Here is an 18406-nt window from a genome sequence, read left to right as displayed (position 1 = left end):
CAATCTCCTGAGAATTGGAAACCTATTGTTTTGCAATTTCAAACTGAGCTGCATTCTTAAGCGCTGCAAGGGGTCTATACCACTGTTAGGGTCTACATGTAGGATAATTCTTTGAGAGAGCTATATTGCACTGTTAGGGACTAGAATACATTCATATGGCACTCTAAGGGAGTAACTCTGAAAATTAATTAACACAGTACTTTACTTCTCTAAACAAGGATCAAATGGATTCTTTTGTCCATTATTTAACTTGATAAGTAATATGAAGGATTGGGCATTGATAAGCCTGCTTCCAACAAGTTTTTGTGTGCACGCAGGAGGTTCCTCAGGCCCATTGCTAGGAACTTTGAAGGAGAGTTGGTTTTTCTACCAAATTTAGTTATTCCATTTCTTTATAATCATTTTATTGCATTATTGGATCTTTTAAAAAAAGCTTTTGTTTACAGGGAGAGAATGAAGTGGGGGGGAGGGGGTCATTGGAACTATCGAACCACCATTAAGTAGCGACTTGGCCTGTTGCTAAGGAAAAAGGAAGCGTAAGAGTCACATTAGGCGTAGCTTCTTGAGTGCTTAAGCAAAAGACCAAGTGCACCCAAAACTCGATGGAAGCATGCTAATCAATGACATGCTTTTGACATAGCAAAAAAAAAAAATTCAAATCTTTGTTAATCAAGGAAAATTTCATTTTTTAAAGAGACATTTTTATTGCAAAGGGCACGCTACTCAATCACGTCAGCGTGGATGCATGCTGGCATATGCTAAATAACCAATCAGATCTTGTGTTATAATTACTGATCTTATCAAAATCCATTGTTTTCAGTCTGCATTATCCCAACGAATGCATAGAGGAAAATCAGACATATTTAGTTCATTCATTATTGGCTTTGTTTCTATGATAAACAAGCTAGAAAGAAAACAATTGGATTTTGATAAGAACAATAATTATACTAGATAATCACTTCGGCACGCAGCATTCGTAGGTATAATGCAGGCAGCTTCGGGCTACACCCTCGCCTGCATTATATGCTGCGTGCCTCGGTAATTATCTATTAAATAGTGGTTATGTTATGACATAATTCGTACCTACAACAATTCTTTACACTCTGCATCACTTCAATTTACTGGTATACATAACATTAAATTTCTTTTTCTTCAAGAATATAGCACTTATTTTCTAATTTACAAGCAATTCTCCTAGCATAAAAGTCTCTGTAGTCCTGAGGTAATTGATCCAATTGTTTGATAAGTTTATCAGCCATTTGCATGGCTTGTGTTGCAGGTAGTAAATCCTTGTTACCGTAAATATCTTTCTTGTCATAAAGCCCCACATCAAGATGTCTCCAAAATACATTCACAGCAACACCAAAGTCAATAGATAAAACATTATGGAACCATAAAGCAGGAATAAAGAGCACATCTCCAGCTTCTAAGTGACATTCAAATGGTACGGCTGAAGAAAACCTTGGAAATCTCTTCAAATCAGGATTATCAATGTTTAATACTTCAGACTTGTCTCCATTCAGGTAAAGGTTGGAAGCATCCTGTGGGCTAAAAAGAACTACCCTCTTACGGCCTGACACTTGAATCAATAAATTGTCCATTATCTGGAAAATGAATGAAATACAAAATATTGAAGTAATGTTTAGTTTTGTGGCCTAAACCCTAAAACCTTGCAAAAAAAACTAGAACATAAATTATATTATATAGATCTGTGACCATCTCTGCACAACCCTTTGAAATTATCTATATCCTTCTCTGAACCTCTCCCTATATGCCTACACAGCCGCTATAGTCGTCACGCCACGCTCACTCCCGAGTAGCTACTTAGGGGAGTGAGCGTTGCGTGATGACACTAATAGCGGCTGCCTAGGAGACTACTTACGTGCACACTAGATGCCATTAGAGCAGAAAAGCTGAAAAGCTTATGGCACAAACATGGTTGTGACACGGTAAGGGATACTCACTCCTTCCAATCAAATTCCCCGGAACATGGCAAAAACACAGTGCATGCACTGTACTGTCAAACCAATCACAAAGTGCAAGGAAAAAATCAGCCATCACAGTTGTGCGAAAAATACTCTATTATATACATGACAGTGTAACAGCCTGTACTCTACAATAACAAAACTCTGAATACCCACATCATAATGAGTCCATAATTGACAACCTGGAGATGCTATTCTGAATACACTAGAGAAGAACTGTTGTTCTGGATACAGGTCTGGCAACTTGATGTCTTGTGCAAGCGATGGAAAATGTACACTGATGTCTGAAATATCCTGGAATGAAAGTGCAAGATATTATAAATATATTTATAATTACTAATGGACCCCTTGCATTTATTTTCTAGAGGAATTGTTTTGGGGGACAAAACAAAAGGCCGTCTTTTCTTATGTAAAAAACATCCATTGTTTTGTCCCCCAGAACAATAAATCCTCTTAGGAGTCAACGCAAGGGGTCTATACAAAGATTGGTAACACATGTACTTCATTAGAAGTGTATACAGCTGTACTCATAAAAATGCTTTTTGCTGTACTCATAAAAATGTTTTTTCAAAGGTGGACTTACTTTTCGAGGATCCTCTCCCAAAGAACGTAAATAGTACTTTTCTTCCTATGATAAACAATGTATACAGACAATGCATTTTGAGCTACAGTTTGGTTCTTTTGAAATTCCAATTTCAAATTTAAGCACTTGAACTTTTTCTTTAGCTTGTACAAATGGCAAAAGAATCTGGATCACTATGCATGATCAATTCATTCATCTTTAATTATCAGTTATTAATTTATTATTATTAAAATAATCAATCAGTCAATCAATTATTGGCCCACCTACATACCGACTACCTTATCTACCCACCCACTAAATCATCATTAATCAATTTATTTATTCATTCATTCATTTATTCATTCTTTTAATCATTCATTTATTAATTTTTTGTTGAAAAAGTCATCATTTTGTAGTTAGAGAAGACTTTATACTCAAAAACCTCCTCATCCACCCCCTAAGAAACTGTTGACTTCAGCTTAATAACACTTCACTTTTAAAGAACACATATCTAAGATTAAAATGTATTAGTAGTTGCTCTGTAACCTCCTGCACAGCCTCTGTGAGGCGCTTTACTCTGCTCAGCACATGGACTTCAGTTTATTCTAATGAAAGTAAGCATGGCTGCTGCATGAGTAACCTTGCTATGGATGTCAGTGAATTGCCGAACCGAGACAAAAAAAACCCCACCACCGTCAAGCCTCCAAACATCTACAATTCCCCACACAAACATCAAACTTTTAATCTTGCATTCCTTTCTTCAAGTTTTGGCATCCTTTGATCATTTTCATTTTCACAAATTATGTTTTTGTGCAGCTCATATAACCAATTATTACTGCATGCTAACTAGTTCACTATATAAATTAGATTTATTTTAATTAGTATACTTACAGGAGAAAAAAAGTATTCTGAATGAACATTTTCTGATGCTCTCATTACAAGGTGGTTAAAAGGAAGAGTCCTAAGAAAGAAACACATAATGTAGTTATCTAAATATCCACTGTTTGTGAACTATTGGGAGGGGAGGGGAGGGGAGGCCAGGGAAAATAATCTGTATCACCCTTTCCCTCCCCCTCAAGATAGCATGATCCTTAAACCCTTAAAGTTAAGAAAAGAAAAAGTAAAATACAATATTAAGAGCATGCTAGCGATCTATATGAATAGTACTAAATGATGTTATTAATAAGGCTATTCTATTGTTTAATTAGTGCTAATTAATGCTAAATAGTGCAAAGCATATTGCACGCTTTTAGTTTTTGTACCCTTTTCCATTACTAACTTATATGCAAAATTCTTGTGAATAAAATCCATTCGTCCTTCATTACACACGTGAACTTTTACAGGCTTCTCGCCACCAACTTTCGCTAAATATTGCGGCGTCCATTTTTCTACAGCATCACCTAAATCCACTCCTTTCAAAACAGCTGGCACTCTAGCTGCAGATATTTGATTTAAGAACTGTTCTTTAGTGACTTCATGATATATTTGAATCATTTTAGCTTTTGTTATTTTCGACTCAGCTTCTTGACCTTGACACCAGTCTTCGTGGACGAGGATCATAAACAAGATGACGTCATTTTAAGAAAATTTCGTGTCAGTCCAGAGGGCCTTAGCACAGTACTCAGGTTCATACACGCACAGACTAGTCCTACTTAAAATCAAAACAAGTTGATTTTTTTTTCAGAAACGTTTATTCTGCAAGAGTAACAACGTATTAGTGCTTTGATTTCTTTGTCAAAACATTACTTGGAGTGATTGATGTGAATTTATTTTGGCTGTTTAACACAAGTGGAACCAGTACTAGAGTCATCTAGCTATCGTTCTGTCGCTCGAAATACTAGTATCACGTCTTGGACCCTGTTACAGCAAACTTTAAAATCGCATTTAGATTTATACATATCAGTGCGCTGTTCAGCTTCGTCGAAACGCCTTCTAATCAAAACTTCAACCCGTATCAGCACCACAATCTTGAAGGAAATTATATTTTTAAAAGTGGCGAACAATGGCTGAGTCAAATATCCCTGATCAACAAGGGAATTCGAAACAGAACCAAGAAACGACGCAAATAAGTCTTAATACGCATAAACCTCTTCACGCTACGAAATCAAGCCCTACCTTTCGGTCTACGGAGTTCTTGGAAACACGGCATCTTGAGTTTGAAGGGAAACGTTCGCGTTCATCTTCTGCTCCAATTTCAATACAAGCTGTTACAGTCGCTCGAGAACTTCGTAAAGCAAGCGATCTTTTTGTGATGGCAAAACATCGTGGTAGAACCAGAAAACGTAGAAGTACACTTGGAAGTATTTTATCGCCCTCAATTGAAAAAGAAGTTGCGCAAGCTATTAAAGAATGTGACGAGTATCCAGAACAATGTTCCAACAGTGATCTCGGAACTGCAGTGTAACTCATATCTACGCAAATATCAAGGCGAACGTATGGAAATTTTTATTAGCCTTTTTTCTTAAATCTAATTACAATTAGATTTAAGATCGATTAACGTTCCGAACACATTCCACCGTAAATTAAAAGCTCACTATTTTATGCTTATATATTTTGAATTGCATATACTTATTCAAAATATAATTATGGCTATCGCGCCACTTCTGGTGGTCCTTTATGTCAAGGTGAGCCATTGTTCTTCAAGGAAAAGCATAAGAGAGCATGTAATTTATGTACTGGGAGAGTCGGAATTTGTAGGGGAGCCAACAGTTTCTACAGCAAAAGCAAGAAAAACTGAGATTAGGGACCATGGGGAGGGAAGGGCTGTTGAGATGGGGGGAGGGGGAGAGGGTCACGTAAAAAAATATAGGGGTAAGTCATACATTTTATTATTTACAATTTTACAATTCTCGAAATACCAGCAGGCCGCCATGCCCGTAAAAAATGAACTGTTACTTATGATATTACTATATATTACTATTAAGTGATTTTTATTAAAATCTGACCCCCAACTTCTTTGTTGTTGTCCCTACCTTGCTTTCCATTTCGTATATTGTGAAAGTGCTGTGGTTGTATACACCTATTTTAATTTTAAAGTTTTTAAAGTTTGTTGCATGTTGAATACCAAGCCTGAACTGCACTATGGGCTTTGTGAACGCCACAGCATATGGAATTTTAGCAAACATTGTCTGCTATGTTTTCCTGCCTAATTTGCTCTGTGTTAACATTATTTACGTATGAACATAATAAGTTTGAAGTTTAGTAAGCAACATGCAACAAAACCTTCACCAACCTTCCTTGAAATAGTTTGCTGTATACAGTCCTTTGACTAAACGTTGTCATTGATCGGATCATCCCTACACGCCTAGACCGAAAAGGATAATGAGTAGATTACCCAGAACTTGTGTCATCCAAATTGCTCGCCAGTTTAAATCTTCACCGTATGCTCGAGGCATGGTATTAGCAAATTAAATGGTATCGAAAACAGCGAGCTCAAGACGTGTTAGATAACATATGCGGCAGCTAGCAACTGTGAATTAATTATCCCAATGATCCTTTTCTGTCTAGGTGCATAAGGATGAAGCCGATCAAACAACAACGTTAAGTCAAAGGAATGTACATAAGTCTTGATAAGAGCGTACTCTCTGAATTTCAATAATTTTACTTATTTAGTTTTGCAATCCACATCATTTCCCAACTATATGTAAGAATTATACATGTTTCATTAATGAAAGGGTCTACATCATTTCCCAACTATATATATGAATTATACATGTTTTGTTAATAGAAAGGTCAAAGCTCTTTGAATCTAGTTTCTACAGTTCATGATTTTTTAAAGTTCTTAATTACATTTTGTGGTCTTTCCTCTTCTATCTTACTGCAGCTGTCGCAGTTTGAGAATTATGCTGAAACAATTTTATATTTAAGTGGAAGTACATATTTTATAAAGAAAATAAACTGGACTTGTATATACTAAACAGAAAGTTCTGATAAATAAATAACATCATAATGGCCTTTTTTTCCTGTTTTTTTTTAATGATTCAGCAATGGATCATCTATAACTGGCCAAGATTTCACTCTGTGTCTGCTATTTTAATTTCCTGTCCTTCAAATATCATTGATATTTGACTAGCTAGTATAAAATACTAGACGGCATGAGATAAAGTGATATCTCGGACTGTTAAACAGTTTCTAGTAGTCAATTAGAGTATAACAGTCAAATAGACACAAAAGAAGATCTACTATACACTCTATAAGTACACCAAGGAAAATCACTCTATTTGGTTTCCCAGTAGAGTGTAAACAATTAATCCATGCAACACTAATTACTAAATAGTACAAAATAGTGCTAATTAAACAATAGAAAACAATGGAATTTGCATGAAATTGTCCTATTTAGTATTACTAAAGTTTCACGGTTATATTGTTTGCACTCTAACCTGATGTCAAATTTAAAAAAAATCATTATTAGAGATTCATGCATGACTATATATGCTATCATGGATGCAATGTTGAATGAATTATGATATGTTAAGCAACTTGACCACCAGAGACCGGTCTCCCATTTTCAAACTCTGATTTGATCTGTGAGTCAGCTGTGCCCTGACTTTGATCAGTCCAGAGGTTGTTTCAGGGTTTGTTCTGTGAGTCGGCTGTTCCCTGAATTTGATCATTCCAGAGGTTGTTTCGGGGCTTGTTCTGTGAGTCAGCTGTGCCCTGACTTTGATCAGTCCAGAGGTTGTTTCGGGGATTGTTCTGTGAGTCAGCTGTGCCCTGACTTTGATCAGCCCAGAGGTTGTTTCGGAGGGGTTTTATTAAAATTAAAAAGTGTCTGTTGCCGTTTTATTTTGTTGGGAATACAACAGAAATTAAACATCCAGTATTGAACATTTTAACAGGTCTCTACAGTACCCTCCATCTAAATGAATGAAATGGGATCCTTTTTTATCGTGGACCATTGCTTTAACTTGAACCTAATGTATCATTTTAATTATCATTAAAGACAAGATTCAAGTAAGTAGTTTCACTCCTCCACGGTGGAGTCCACAATGGAGACCTTTTTACTTTTCTTGTCTGGTACGTCGGTCGTATCTTTTTTATTTTCCTTATTTTTTTCAAGTGCATCGCGTTCGACCAATTGTATGTCATCTTTAGGGAAACCTCCACGCTGAGAGTCTACGATGGAAACCTTTTTTACTCTCTTTTCCTGTAGTGGTGGTGAGTTTGCCGTAGAATTCTTCTCAAGTGCATCACTACCAGCCAATTGTGCGTCATCTTTAGAGAAAACCCCGCGGTGGGGGTTGTCGGTGGTGGAATTCTTTTTTATGATAGACTTTGGTGAATGTTTGTTTTCTGTAGCATGAGGTGTGGTGGGGAAGAATACTTGGTCACTCCCCGTAGCGCTGACAACATATCGTACAGTCCCCGGGCTTGTTTTTATCTCCTCATGTCCTGGGATGAATCCAGCGTTACTGATCCCATTCAGGTTTTCGCCTTTTTCTGCTTTCGATTCTTTTGTGTACAACTCCAGGTTGCTTTGTCTCAAAGACATAGTAGATCCATGTTTTACTTTAGGCGTGGAGTTTTCGTTGACTGTGGACTGATGGCGACGCGCCGATCTGGAGTACAAAAACGAACTTAGGGTTCCGTTGTACTTGAGCGCTTTAAACTTGCAGAACCCGATGCGACTTAGAGCCGTAAATAACTCTCTCTTGAAAGTCTTGGTGAAGAAAGCGTAAAGAAACGGATTGCAGATACAGTTAATAGGAAAAAAGAAAACGAGCAGGATCTTCGATTGAGTAACAGTGAGTAGTGTTTGTCCAAAAGCAGCCAATAGACCAAAAAATGCGATGGGTGCCCAGCATAGCATATCCGTGAAGACAAGTATGGCCATTCTTTTAGCGACTTTGCTGTCATTCCTCTTTGGAGCTCCCTCCATATCTCCCCCGCTCATAACCACGTACAACATTCTGGAGTATAAGTACACCACGGATACGAAAGAGGCACCGTTAACTAGCAGAAGGAAAGCTACATAACCAGTAGAAACAGGATCAGAGACATCAAAAGGAAGACAGATTGCAACTTTGCTGTAACCGCTTACGCCTGTTAGAGGTATTGCAGCCATGGCCAATGCGAATATCCAACCAACAATCATGCAGCGAACTGTTTTGCGAAACGATAGCCGGGTGTTCATGTGCATGGCATACACAATGGCATAGAAGCGTTCGATAGTCATCATGACTAGTGTGAACAGAGAGAGCTCAGATGAAAAGACGGCCAAGAACCCCAATATTTTGCAGCCTGCTCCGTTTTGCCATTGTTGAACATAGTTGTGGTATTCTCCGTGCGTTGCTACGGAAACGCACGTTAGTATGAAGATGTAGAGGCCGAGGACGAAGTCAGAAAAGGCCAAATTACACATCAAGAATCTGGTGACGTTTCGACGTCGCTGGCTCGTCAAAAGTACGAGTGCTACAACAAGGTTCGCAACCAACGCTACCCCACCTACCATTCCAGATACCACCGTCAGCAAAACATGCCCCATGATGTCTTCACATGGATGAAAGGCGTCACTTTTTGGAACGCATTTTACGGGAATCTTTGAACATTGATGAAAGTGCGTCCCATTCGGGGTATTGTTACTATGTGGTATGAGAGACGGTGGATCCGCTGTACTCATGTGTACATTTGGAATATCAGGAATAGTGAATTGGTTGGTAAAAAACTGTGTACCTCCATCAGGGAAGCCTCCCCCACCAAATCCAGATGTAGTGTGAGGTTGAGTCGATGGATTTGAACCACCGCCAGGAAAGCCTCCTCCCCCAGGGAAGCCTCCCCCACCAAATCCAGATGTAGTGTGAGGTTGAGTCGATGGATTTGAACCACCGCCAGGAAAACCTCCTCCACCAGGGAAGCCTCCCCCACCAAATCCAGACGTAGTGTGAGGTTGAGTCGATGGATTTGAACCACCGCCAGGAAAGCCTCCTCCACCAGGGAAGCCTCCCCCACCAAATCCAGATGTAGTGTGGGGTTGAGTCGATGGATTTGAACCACCACCAGGGAAGCCTCCTCCACCAGGGAAGCCTCCCCCACCAAATCCAGACGTAGTGTGAGGTTGAGTCGATGGGTACGTGCCACCGTCAAAACCAGACGTAGTAGAGGCTGTTGTTCGAGCGTTGTTTTTTTCTGTTGAAGGTTTTTGCATCGTACAATCTTTGCCGTACTTTTTTCCACTTTCAAATTCACAACACAAAAATCCATTATAAGAGCTCAGGTAAACCTCGCGTATACTATCCAGTTGAGGGAGCTGCCACAGATCAGGGACCTTCTTTAGACTTAGAACATGAAGATTCTTGAGACCACGGCTTGGTAAAGATGTGACGCTGGTCTCATCCAGTACTCTAACGATCAATAACAAAAAATACTATGATAAATAATGTTAATACTCATATTATCTCAAGGGCAATGTTTTGCAAGTTAGAATGTATTTATTCATTTTTACAGCAAAAAGAGATTTGACTGAAAAAGCCAAAAATCCCCTTGCTCAAAACACCATGAATGTTGCAGCAATTTTTCATAAGGTATCGGCTGGGCATGCGCAGTGAATCAAAAACAATGCGCGGCGCCAAAGTCGTAATTGAACTTACAATGTTTTGAGAGGCGAATCTTCATCGAAAGCATCTTCATTAATCTGTTCAAGTGTGTTGGTTTTATTGAAATACCTGTAAAAATACATCATATAAACATTGACTTAATAACTGAACAGACTTGCTCTGTGTAGCTCAGGACAGAGCGGCAGAATAACAGAATGACTTGAACATCAAAGTTAAAACTAGGAAATCAGGGGATTCATCTTTTCGGCCCTAGCTCTCTAAACAGCAGTAAGGAAAGCTTAAATCAAGTTAGGAAAATGATATTTTGCTTGTACTTAGAGAGCTAACTAAATAAATCATAAAGAAATGATTTATTTAAAAGTCAGTACATTCGTACGGAAATATGCTGAGAACGAACTTCTTGGTTTAAATACCGTAACAATATTTATAACCCTGACGGCCAGCGCCGAACAGGTGAATCGAAATTAAAGGCAAGAACGCGTGGAAATTACATCCTTACAAGCTGATAAGTCTTGAATTCTTTCTAAATATCCCAGCTGGTATTTGTTGGATCCCTGTACTCTCCATGAACCTAATAACAAACCAGACACCAGACGTACAATTAGATTAGAAACGACCAAATCAGCCACTTTCCTTTGTAATGGAAAGGAATCTGCTCTAGATAGTATATAAACAACAAAACATAACCATGATGACCATGAACCAAACAACAAACTAGATAGAATATTTTCTCCCCTGATGCCTTCGGACTAGCCAAAAGAGTTCTTAAAGAATGAATCCTACACCTAGTAGGATCATTTCCCCCACTTTAGAAAAAGAGGTTTCTAATTGGTCAGCTTCACTACCGTCATGCCTCGCGCGCCGTGTCCAACCCCTCTGCATATGGGCGGATCGGCCGTCCGAAGTCCAAACGACGCCTCAGCTTCTGGAGTTTTTCTCTCTCTCTCTCTCTCTCTCTCTCTCTCTCTCTCTCTCTCTCTCTCTCTCTCTCTCTCTCTCTCTCTCTCTCTCCGTTTCTTCACTTGGTTTCTCTGTATTTTGTATCTATATTTCTCTAATTTCTAATTCGACTATTGACTCAGTACATTAAGTCACACCCAGTCTTTGCGTGACAGTCTTTGCATAACAATTTGGGTACCTCTTTGTCCTGTATTACTCATACCACCCCTTAGATAATTAGATAATTAAATTATTATGGATTAAAACTGCTAAGTACAGATATTATGACTTACAGACTTTCGAGCAGCGGTAAATTCTCTAGGCTCTGTCTGGATAATTTGGTTATTCCAGGGTTTCCACGCAGATAACTAAATAACGAAAATAACGATGTAAACAGATAATATGAAAATCCCTCACTGACGAATAAATAAATAAATAAATAAATAAATAAATAAATAAATAAATAAATAAATGAATGGATGGATGGATGGATGGATGGATGGATGGATGGATGAATGGATGGATGGATGGATGGGTGGGTGGGTGGGTGCGTGGATGGATGGATGGGTGGGTGGGTGGGTGGGTGGGTGGGTGGGTGGGTGGATGGATGGATGGATGGATGGATGGATGGATGGATGAATGAATGAATAAATAAGAGGCAACTGGAATATATTGTCACATGCAGCGCTGTGGTTTAAAATCAGAGAAGATCGTGGGCAACGGAGGCACCAGGCCATGACAACCACGAACAAACACAAACACCACATACAACCAAGGCAATCACAATGCTGCATGGTAAATATGATATATGCAGCCGACGAGTATGATTAAGCGCCCCTCCCCCCTATGATCGTTACTTACAGTTTGGTAATTGAAGACTTTTTGTTAAAGATAGGAATTTCTTTCAGTCTGTTATTTGAAAGGTCCCTGGAATAAAAGATAATGTTAATAGCATGCATAAGAATAATATGAAAAAGTGAACATGTATATAGTGATGTATACTCTTGGCTACCCCAGGAGTATTATCAGTAATAGATGAACCAAACAAACCATGTTGTTCCTTTAACGATACTACTATTAATTGTATTATTACTCTATAATTCCATATGAGCAAATATTGTATTATTTTCAAATTCTCTTTCCTGTCCAAATTAAAGATTAATTTGGATCGTTTCCATTTGCATTCTTTCAAGGGAAACTATGACTTATGGAATCAGTCTACTATAGTCTAGTATAGTTTGGGATGATATAATTAATCTGCAATAGGGCTACATGTCTGTCCAATTCGGAAATAGTAATGATAGAAAGGTAAATTATACACCGTGAAAAGATGAAAAAACTTACCGACGTTTCGGAAGCTAGTCCTTCGTCGGAGTTAAAGAGCTCTTTTACTCCGACGAAGGAGTAGCGTCCGAAACGTCAGTAAGTTTTTTGATCATCTTTTCACGGTGTATAATTTACTTTTTTATCATTACTGTTTCATTAGAAACACCGACGTAGCTCACATTAGTTTTTAGCTCGTTATCTCTTCAATTTGGAAATTGAATTCAAAAGAATTCTCTGACTGCCAAATTGGACTCAGCCTATCGGCCTCTTCCAATTTTGTCAGTTCTCCCCGAAATTGTTTCCTCCAATTATTTCCTTATTGGACAGCATGTATAGTCCTATTACCTATACTAATTGCCGGTTATTTATTATAGTCAGAGCGCTAGCTCATTGGTCCGAGCATCGGAATAGGAATCAGAATCAGAATTAGAATCGTAAGGGCATGCAGCTTAGTGAAAGTCAACTGAAAAATGATGAACATAATACCTACATGGACACGACGTTTCATAATGGCTTTGCTTCCGTCGCTTCCTACGTTTTAGTTATCAAGTTTAGACAGGACGATAGACCACTTTTTAAAGAGTGGGGGTGGGGGTGGGGGTGGGGTGTATGGAGCGCACATATAACAGAACTCCAACTAAGAGAAAATAAGAAAACAACTAAGATTGCGATTCCAATTCTAACACTTCCGGAGTTAGTATAAATCACTGACCCCTTATGTAGTTGGTGAACTCATGAGTGAACCACACATGTTTCACGGGATGCATGTGTGCTTGTGCGCAAAATGTCGATCCAACCGAGAGTGAGATTACGAATGGGGGCCGGTTATCTTATTACTTAAAAAAGTTATTAAGGATTTTGAAAAGATAAAATATGGTTTCGCATGCACAATGTCTTGAAGTTGATGCTACATGGATGATTCGCGACGACGGTTTTTCGCGATACGCGGTTGCGTGAAAGGTCGACTCGTATATGTATTAAAAATTAGACAAGTCGTATCGCGAAATATCGTTGTTGTAAATCGTCCCCTATACTAACATCATCTTGACAAAATTAACCTCATGCAAGAATATGTTCTGTTAAAGATATCGTGCATATAGTTTATATATAAATATATATATTCATCGTGAATATAAATAGCATGGTTGTCTGACTTACAATAGAGAAAGCTGTTGAAGGTCATCAAAGGCGCCATTTTCAATGGTCTCTATGATGTTGTGAGTATAACTTAGAGTTCTAAAGCCGATATAAAATAAGAAAAAGAGATAAGTAATGACATATAAAATACATAGGATTTTAGAAGATGTTTATACATACCCCATGGGCGACAGAGCAACCTTGGGGGGGGGGGGGTAGGGACCAACAAATGTTTCGCTATGCATGGCAACATGACCACTTCTGGGCAGCAGACGTAGTAAAAAAAGTTTTTTCTAATATTGGAGTAACATTCAAATATGTGAATATGATTGTCATGATTGTCATGATTCTAGCCTGCGTATAGAAACGCATTTTGGGGTCCCATTCCCCCTCGACCGCTCCTCCAAAGGTCTCCATCTCCCTTCTACCCAATTTGGGCCGCTACGCAGGATAGTTTACTTCTGCATCCCTTGAAAGTTTTACTTCGATCATAGCCAAAAACGTTAAGTACACACTGACTACACCAGAGGTCACACTTTACGATCGGTCTTTTGGGTTCAAAAATTTGATATTTGACAGGCACCTTGACCCGCCTAATTTTTATCGTTTTATTTTTTCAAAACTACCTTGCCAATCCTTAGAAAATTTGTTATCGTGAAACATTGTTCGAAATCGTTTGGAACTGTACTGTCGTACGTTTAGCGATCGGATATCAGTCCTTCGTAAGAGTAAAGCATTGAACGTCAGTACATTTCCGTTTTTAAGATTTGCGTTTAGGTTTCCTTTTACGCGTCGTTTAAGCTTCCTTGTTACTAACTTGTGGTATTAAACACACCCATGCAGTCCTAACTAGCAACCGCTAGTCATTAGTTTATCCTTCTCGGAATATAGATCATGGGTATTCTACTTGAAACACCCACGCAGACAGAATTACTCACAATTCAATATCCGCTGATTATGCCGTGCGGTAATGATGTCATTACCTAGTTTCCAAGCAAGGGCAACATCGCTGGTAACATCTCAGGGTTGGGTGGCTACCGTTGGAAAATTAACATTATTGCGGTAGTGTCCCCCCCCCCCCCCCCATTAGGTAATTTGACATGCCCCTTCCCCCCTCCCCCTACACACACACACACACACACCGATTTTACTACTTTAGAAAGTTTCCGTGAACGCCAACTTTTACATAATCTTGCAAAGGTTGGAAGATTGCCATTAGAAACCATGATTACTTTACGGCATACTTACATCACACTGGAATATCCATTGTTGACTCTAAATTTAGTGATGTTTTTGATTCTATTGTTATTCAACGTTCTTGAAAAGAAAGAAAAGAAAGAAGTTTTCAAGAGAAACGTTTGTTTGCAGAGTAACAAACAAAAATATTTCCCGCACAATACTTACAAATATTTCAATTCGTCCAGGTGTTGTAGTATGTTAGAGGGGATAGATATCTCTCCTGAATTGGACACATACCTGAAAGATAAGGTACTTTCGAGTTCAGTATAAAACATCGCCAACATGCATCATATTAAATAGCCAATCAAACGAACGATCGCTCGATTTATAAATCAGTGAGTCAGTCGACAGTAAGTTTGTTAGTCAGCCGGTCGGTTCGTGGTCGGTCGGTCGGTCGGTTGATTGGTCGGTCATGCGTTGCCGAAGTGAGTACAGATCAGTATAACACCAAAATAGAACACCTTTTTACGTTTAGAAAATGAAAAAGATATGGTACCAACACAGCTGCCGAATTGCGAGCATAAATCATAGGACATTCGAATGTATTGATTCGTTATTGACAGTACGTGTTTGTAGTTCCAAGCGGAAGCCACTAAACAGTCGTTGTACAAAATAAATCTTTTCTGACAGATGCTAATTCAGTGTTATTCTATCTCGTTCTGTTCGGCACGGAAAGACTATCTTTCAAAAGAGAGGAATTAAGAAATAATGCTTCAAAGCCTGTATTAGTAAACAACGTTATAATTACGGCTATCTGGATGTACGTCATGGATCTTTTGTCACGAACTCAGAGTTCAAATTTGCTATCCGGTTTTTATTATGCCAAGCATAATGTAGTTAAATTTTTATTTGCTCATGACAATAGTTTTAAAAAAATGGTGCTAATCAACTAGGAAGAAGAAGTAGTGCAAGGCATTCATGTAGTCGTAGTAAAAACGATGCAAAAGGTGGCCTTTTATTAGGATTTGTTCTTTGATTTTTTTCATCATCTTCCTGATTGCGCTTTTGATCCAGCTATCATTGCACACGAGGTGCGCCGTCGAAGATGTTGCAGTGAAACTTATAGCCAATATATAAAAGTTTCAAACGAGTTTAGATTTTAATCCCGAAATATTTTGTGCTAATAATGTTTGCTCGTTCTTGAGGCGTGGTTTCACTTCATCCTTTCTGGATATCTTTTCCCTCTTTATTTTTCTAAAACTTCAGAGAAATCAAGAGAAAAGTAACCCTATTTATTTTTTTGGGGCACTACGCTGCTTACTGGAAATTAAAAACCTCGTTTCCCTCCGTGGGAAAACACAAGTTGAATTAACAAAAGACAAAACGTTCTCGCTGATCATTAGAAACCAATTTTTAAGTCAGTAACTTAATTTATAATATAAATGTCACTCGCAGTTTGTGTGTTTGATTAAGAAGATGTAAGTCAGTTGATATGAAATCGAAGAACATCTGGTAAAATTATGATGCTAAAATTATCGTGATCTCGTGAAGCGGTGTACAGTACTCGCATAAGAATATACATCGCTAGACTTTTAAATAACTTTTTCGCCCTGCTTATAGAACTATGCACGAAAATCATGAAAAGATCACTGCATAAGTCACATAATGTGACAAGCGAATTTTTCAGTTTTCTTGGACTTTCTCAATTTTTCACTTGGAAGTTGTTGAAAAAGTTACAGTGTTTTTGAACAAATTTTTGGTTGAAGAGAGCTCGCTCGTTTTTGAAGCAATCATAACGTCATCGAGCGCGCGCTCATAGCTTTTTCTTGAGATTTTTGCTTTTTCTTCAAAAAATACTTCATTTTGCTTTTCAATTTTTTCATGTATATCATTAAAAGTAAATCATATGGTTTTATCGTGCAATTTAGATAGATATTTTTCTTGCTATTTCATTCTGCACACTAACACGTTTTTTCCTCTGAGTTCTTTCCCATCTTCTACCCAATCTTATTATCTTATCAATACCTTAATTTTGTGTGACTTCTCCACGAGTCTTCAATCGATATGGAACTTGATTTTGATTCGAATAAGATTGGAATCGAGAACAAAATATAAACACTATATTCATAGCTACACATTCTAAAATATAAACATCTGTTTTCGCTAAAAGAGCAACTATATTTCGCTTAGCTACAGTAAAAAAAGTTTCGTTCTTTTACCTGCTATTTGTTTTCATTCATTTATTCTATAGTGATTTTTTTACTCTCTTAGTTGTTTTCATTCATGTATTTTACAGTGACTTATGGACATTCGAAAAGAAACTTGAAGACATTCCGGATGCAAAATAGTTTACATAAGGATTACAAACATGAAGGAATACTTTCTATGTTACGAAACACAAGTTGCGATACGCGAGCCATCTCTTGGAAGGAATGTCCGTAAGGGTTGCTTAGATAGACTCCTCCAAAGTTCAAAGATTACCGTAAACATGCCATTTACGAACGAGTAACTGCAGATTATAGGTTTTGGATCAGGAAGGATTCCTTTTGGAATTAAAATAAAGTACTTTGAAGTAGTGAATATTTTTGTTTAGAATGTTATAAGAATTTAGTTTTACTCGTATTAAATTCAGTCATATCTAAGTATGGGGTTAAGGAATCTACTTACAATGTCGTAGTGTTTCTTGGAAATGTTGCAATAGGAGGAAACTCTTCCAGATCAAAACAGCTTACCAACCCATTCGGATTACAGGAACACTTGCTACAGGCATTATTCTTGGCTGTACAGACAGATGATATCAAACAGAGAACCAGAAGAAACAAGACGTCAAGAAGACGAGGACATATGCCTCTGCCTTGCATGGTTTCTTTACCGCATGAGGCGTTGTTAGCTAATATATAACCCTTGCCGCACAAGATCAAATACTGGCCTTTGTTTGAAACATGATCTCTGACGTCTGTCATTCAGGATGTCAGATAAGTATAAAGTCACTTGATCTAGATTGACGAAGCTACTTTAAATAGCAAACAGGAGGTAGAATGTCTGTTTTAATTCACATCTTCAGTCCTATTTGATCAAAAACTAACCTCGGCTGTCATTTGGTTTAGAGTTTGTTAGTTTTGCACTGTGAGTATCATTGTCAGCCTAGAGTTTATGAACTTTGTTGGATGCAATGGTTTACTATTCTACAACGGGCTAAAGTATCTATCTTTCTTTTCTTTTCTGGTGCGAGGGACGAAACAAAGCAACCACGGTATTCATAAGCACATTCTTCTTGTATCATTTATACTCGGCTAATAAAGATTTTTTGCTTGTAACAATTACGAAAGCAAAAACAAAACGCAAACTGTTTCACGCGTATGAGTAGTACTACACATTTTCCATCCGCGCGAACGCGTGACGAAAAAGAACCGTCGTTCACCTTGAACTATTTACACACAAGTTTGGTCCTGGATTCAAAGGAAATCTCAGAAATAACTAAGGAGCGAAATCTCTGGGAACAAGGCGGGAAATCTCTGGGGAAAATGGCGGGACATCACTGGCACTAAACGGGGTACTTAACAAGCGCAAACGAATGTAATAATGCAAATAATGCAGTTCAAGTATGCGATAGACGACTTGCACTAAGAGGTCACGTGATCAAATCGGCCAGTGGCTGGCTTTCTACAGGATTTTAGCTATGCAAGAATTTAAAAAAAGATGGCGGATAAGGGTAGTTTTCTTTT

General features: G+C 38.1%; 2 protein-coding genes across 2 annotated transcripts; both read right to left on the bottom strand.

The window, feature by feature from the left end:
- Positions 1-184: 184 nt before the first annotated feature.
- Positions 185-4194, bottom strand: LOC116297967 (tRNA wybutosine-synthesizing protein 5). The gene is made up of 5 exons (XM_031706288.2): positions 3827-4194; positions 3439-3508; positions 2569-2613; positions 2142-2279; positions 185-1604 (listed from the first exon to the last, which is right to left on the bottom strand). The coding sequence occupies exons 1-5, from the start codon at positions 4105-4107 to the stop codon at positions 1137-1139; spliced, it is 1002 nt and encodes a 333-aa protein (XP_031562148.2). The 5' UTR covers positions 4108-4194; the 3' UTR covers positions 185-1136.
- A 3494-nt stretch (positions 4195-7688) lies between these two features.
- LOC116297966 (putative glycoprotein hormone G protein-coupled receptor) lies at positions 7689-17579 on the bottom strand. Its single transcript, XM_089027161.1, is given in 10 exon segments — positions 7689-7887; positions 7889-9887; positions 10134-10208; positions 10600-10671; positions 11333-11407; positions 11901-11966; positions 13524-13601; positions 14751-14819; positions 14907-14978; positions 17349-17579. Coding segments are annotated over 10 exon segments (2778 nt in total). The 5' UTR covers positions 17543-17579; the 3' UTR covers positions 7689-7809.
- Positions 17580-18406: the final 827 nt, after the last annotated feature.

Source organism: Actinia tenebrosa, unplaced genomic scaffold (genome assembly GCF_029948245.1).
Source record: "Actinia tenebrosa isolate PJP-AT-01 unplaced genomic scaffold, QUT_ActTen_1.0 PGA_scaffold11__36_contigs__length_13525064, whole genome shotgun sequence".
Classification (NCBI taxonomy): domain Eukaryota; kingdom Metazoa; phylum Cnidaria; class Anthozoa; order Actiniaria; family Actiniidae; genus Actinia; species Actinia tenebrosa.
The sequence above is the reverse complement of the archived record's forward strand: the minus strand, read 5'-3'. Positions and strand labels throughout refer to the sequence as shown.

What these genes read in the sequence shown, in the direction of transcription:
- LOC116297967 (XM_031706288.2), bottom strand. Translation starts at nt 4,107, where the DNA reads ATGATCCTCGTCCACGAAGACTGGTGTCAAGGTCAAGAAGCTGAGTCG. An exon ending in TGGGAGAGGATCCTCGAAAA is followed by an intron (nt 2,280 to 2,568) that starts GTAAGTCCACCT and finishes CTTTCATTCCAG; the next exon opens with GATATTTCAGACATCAGTGT. An exon ending in AATTATGGACTCATTATGAT is followed by an intron (nt 1,605 to 2,141) that starts GTGGGTATTCAG and finishes TTCATTTTCCAG; the next exon opens with ATAATGGACAATTTATTGAT.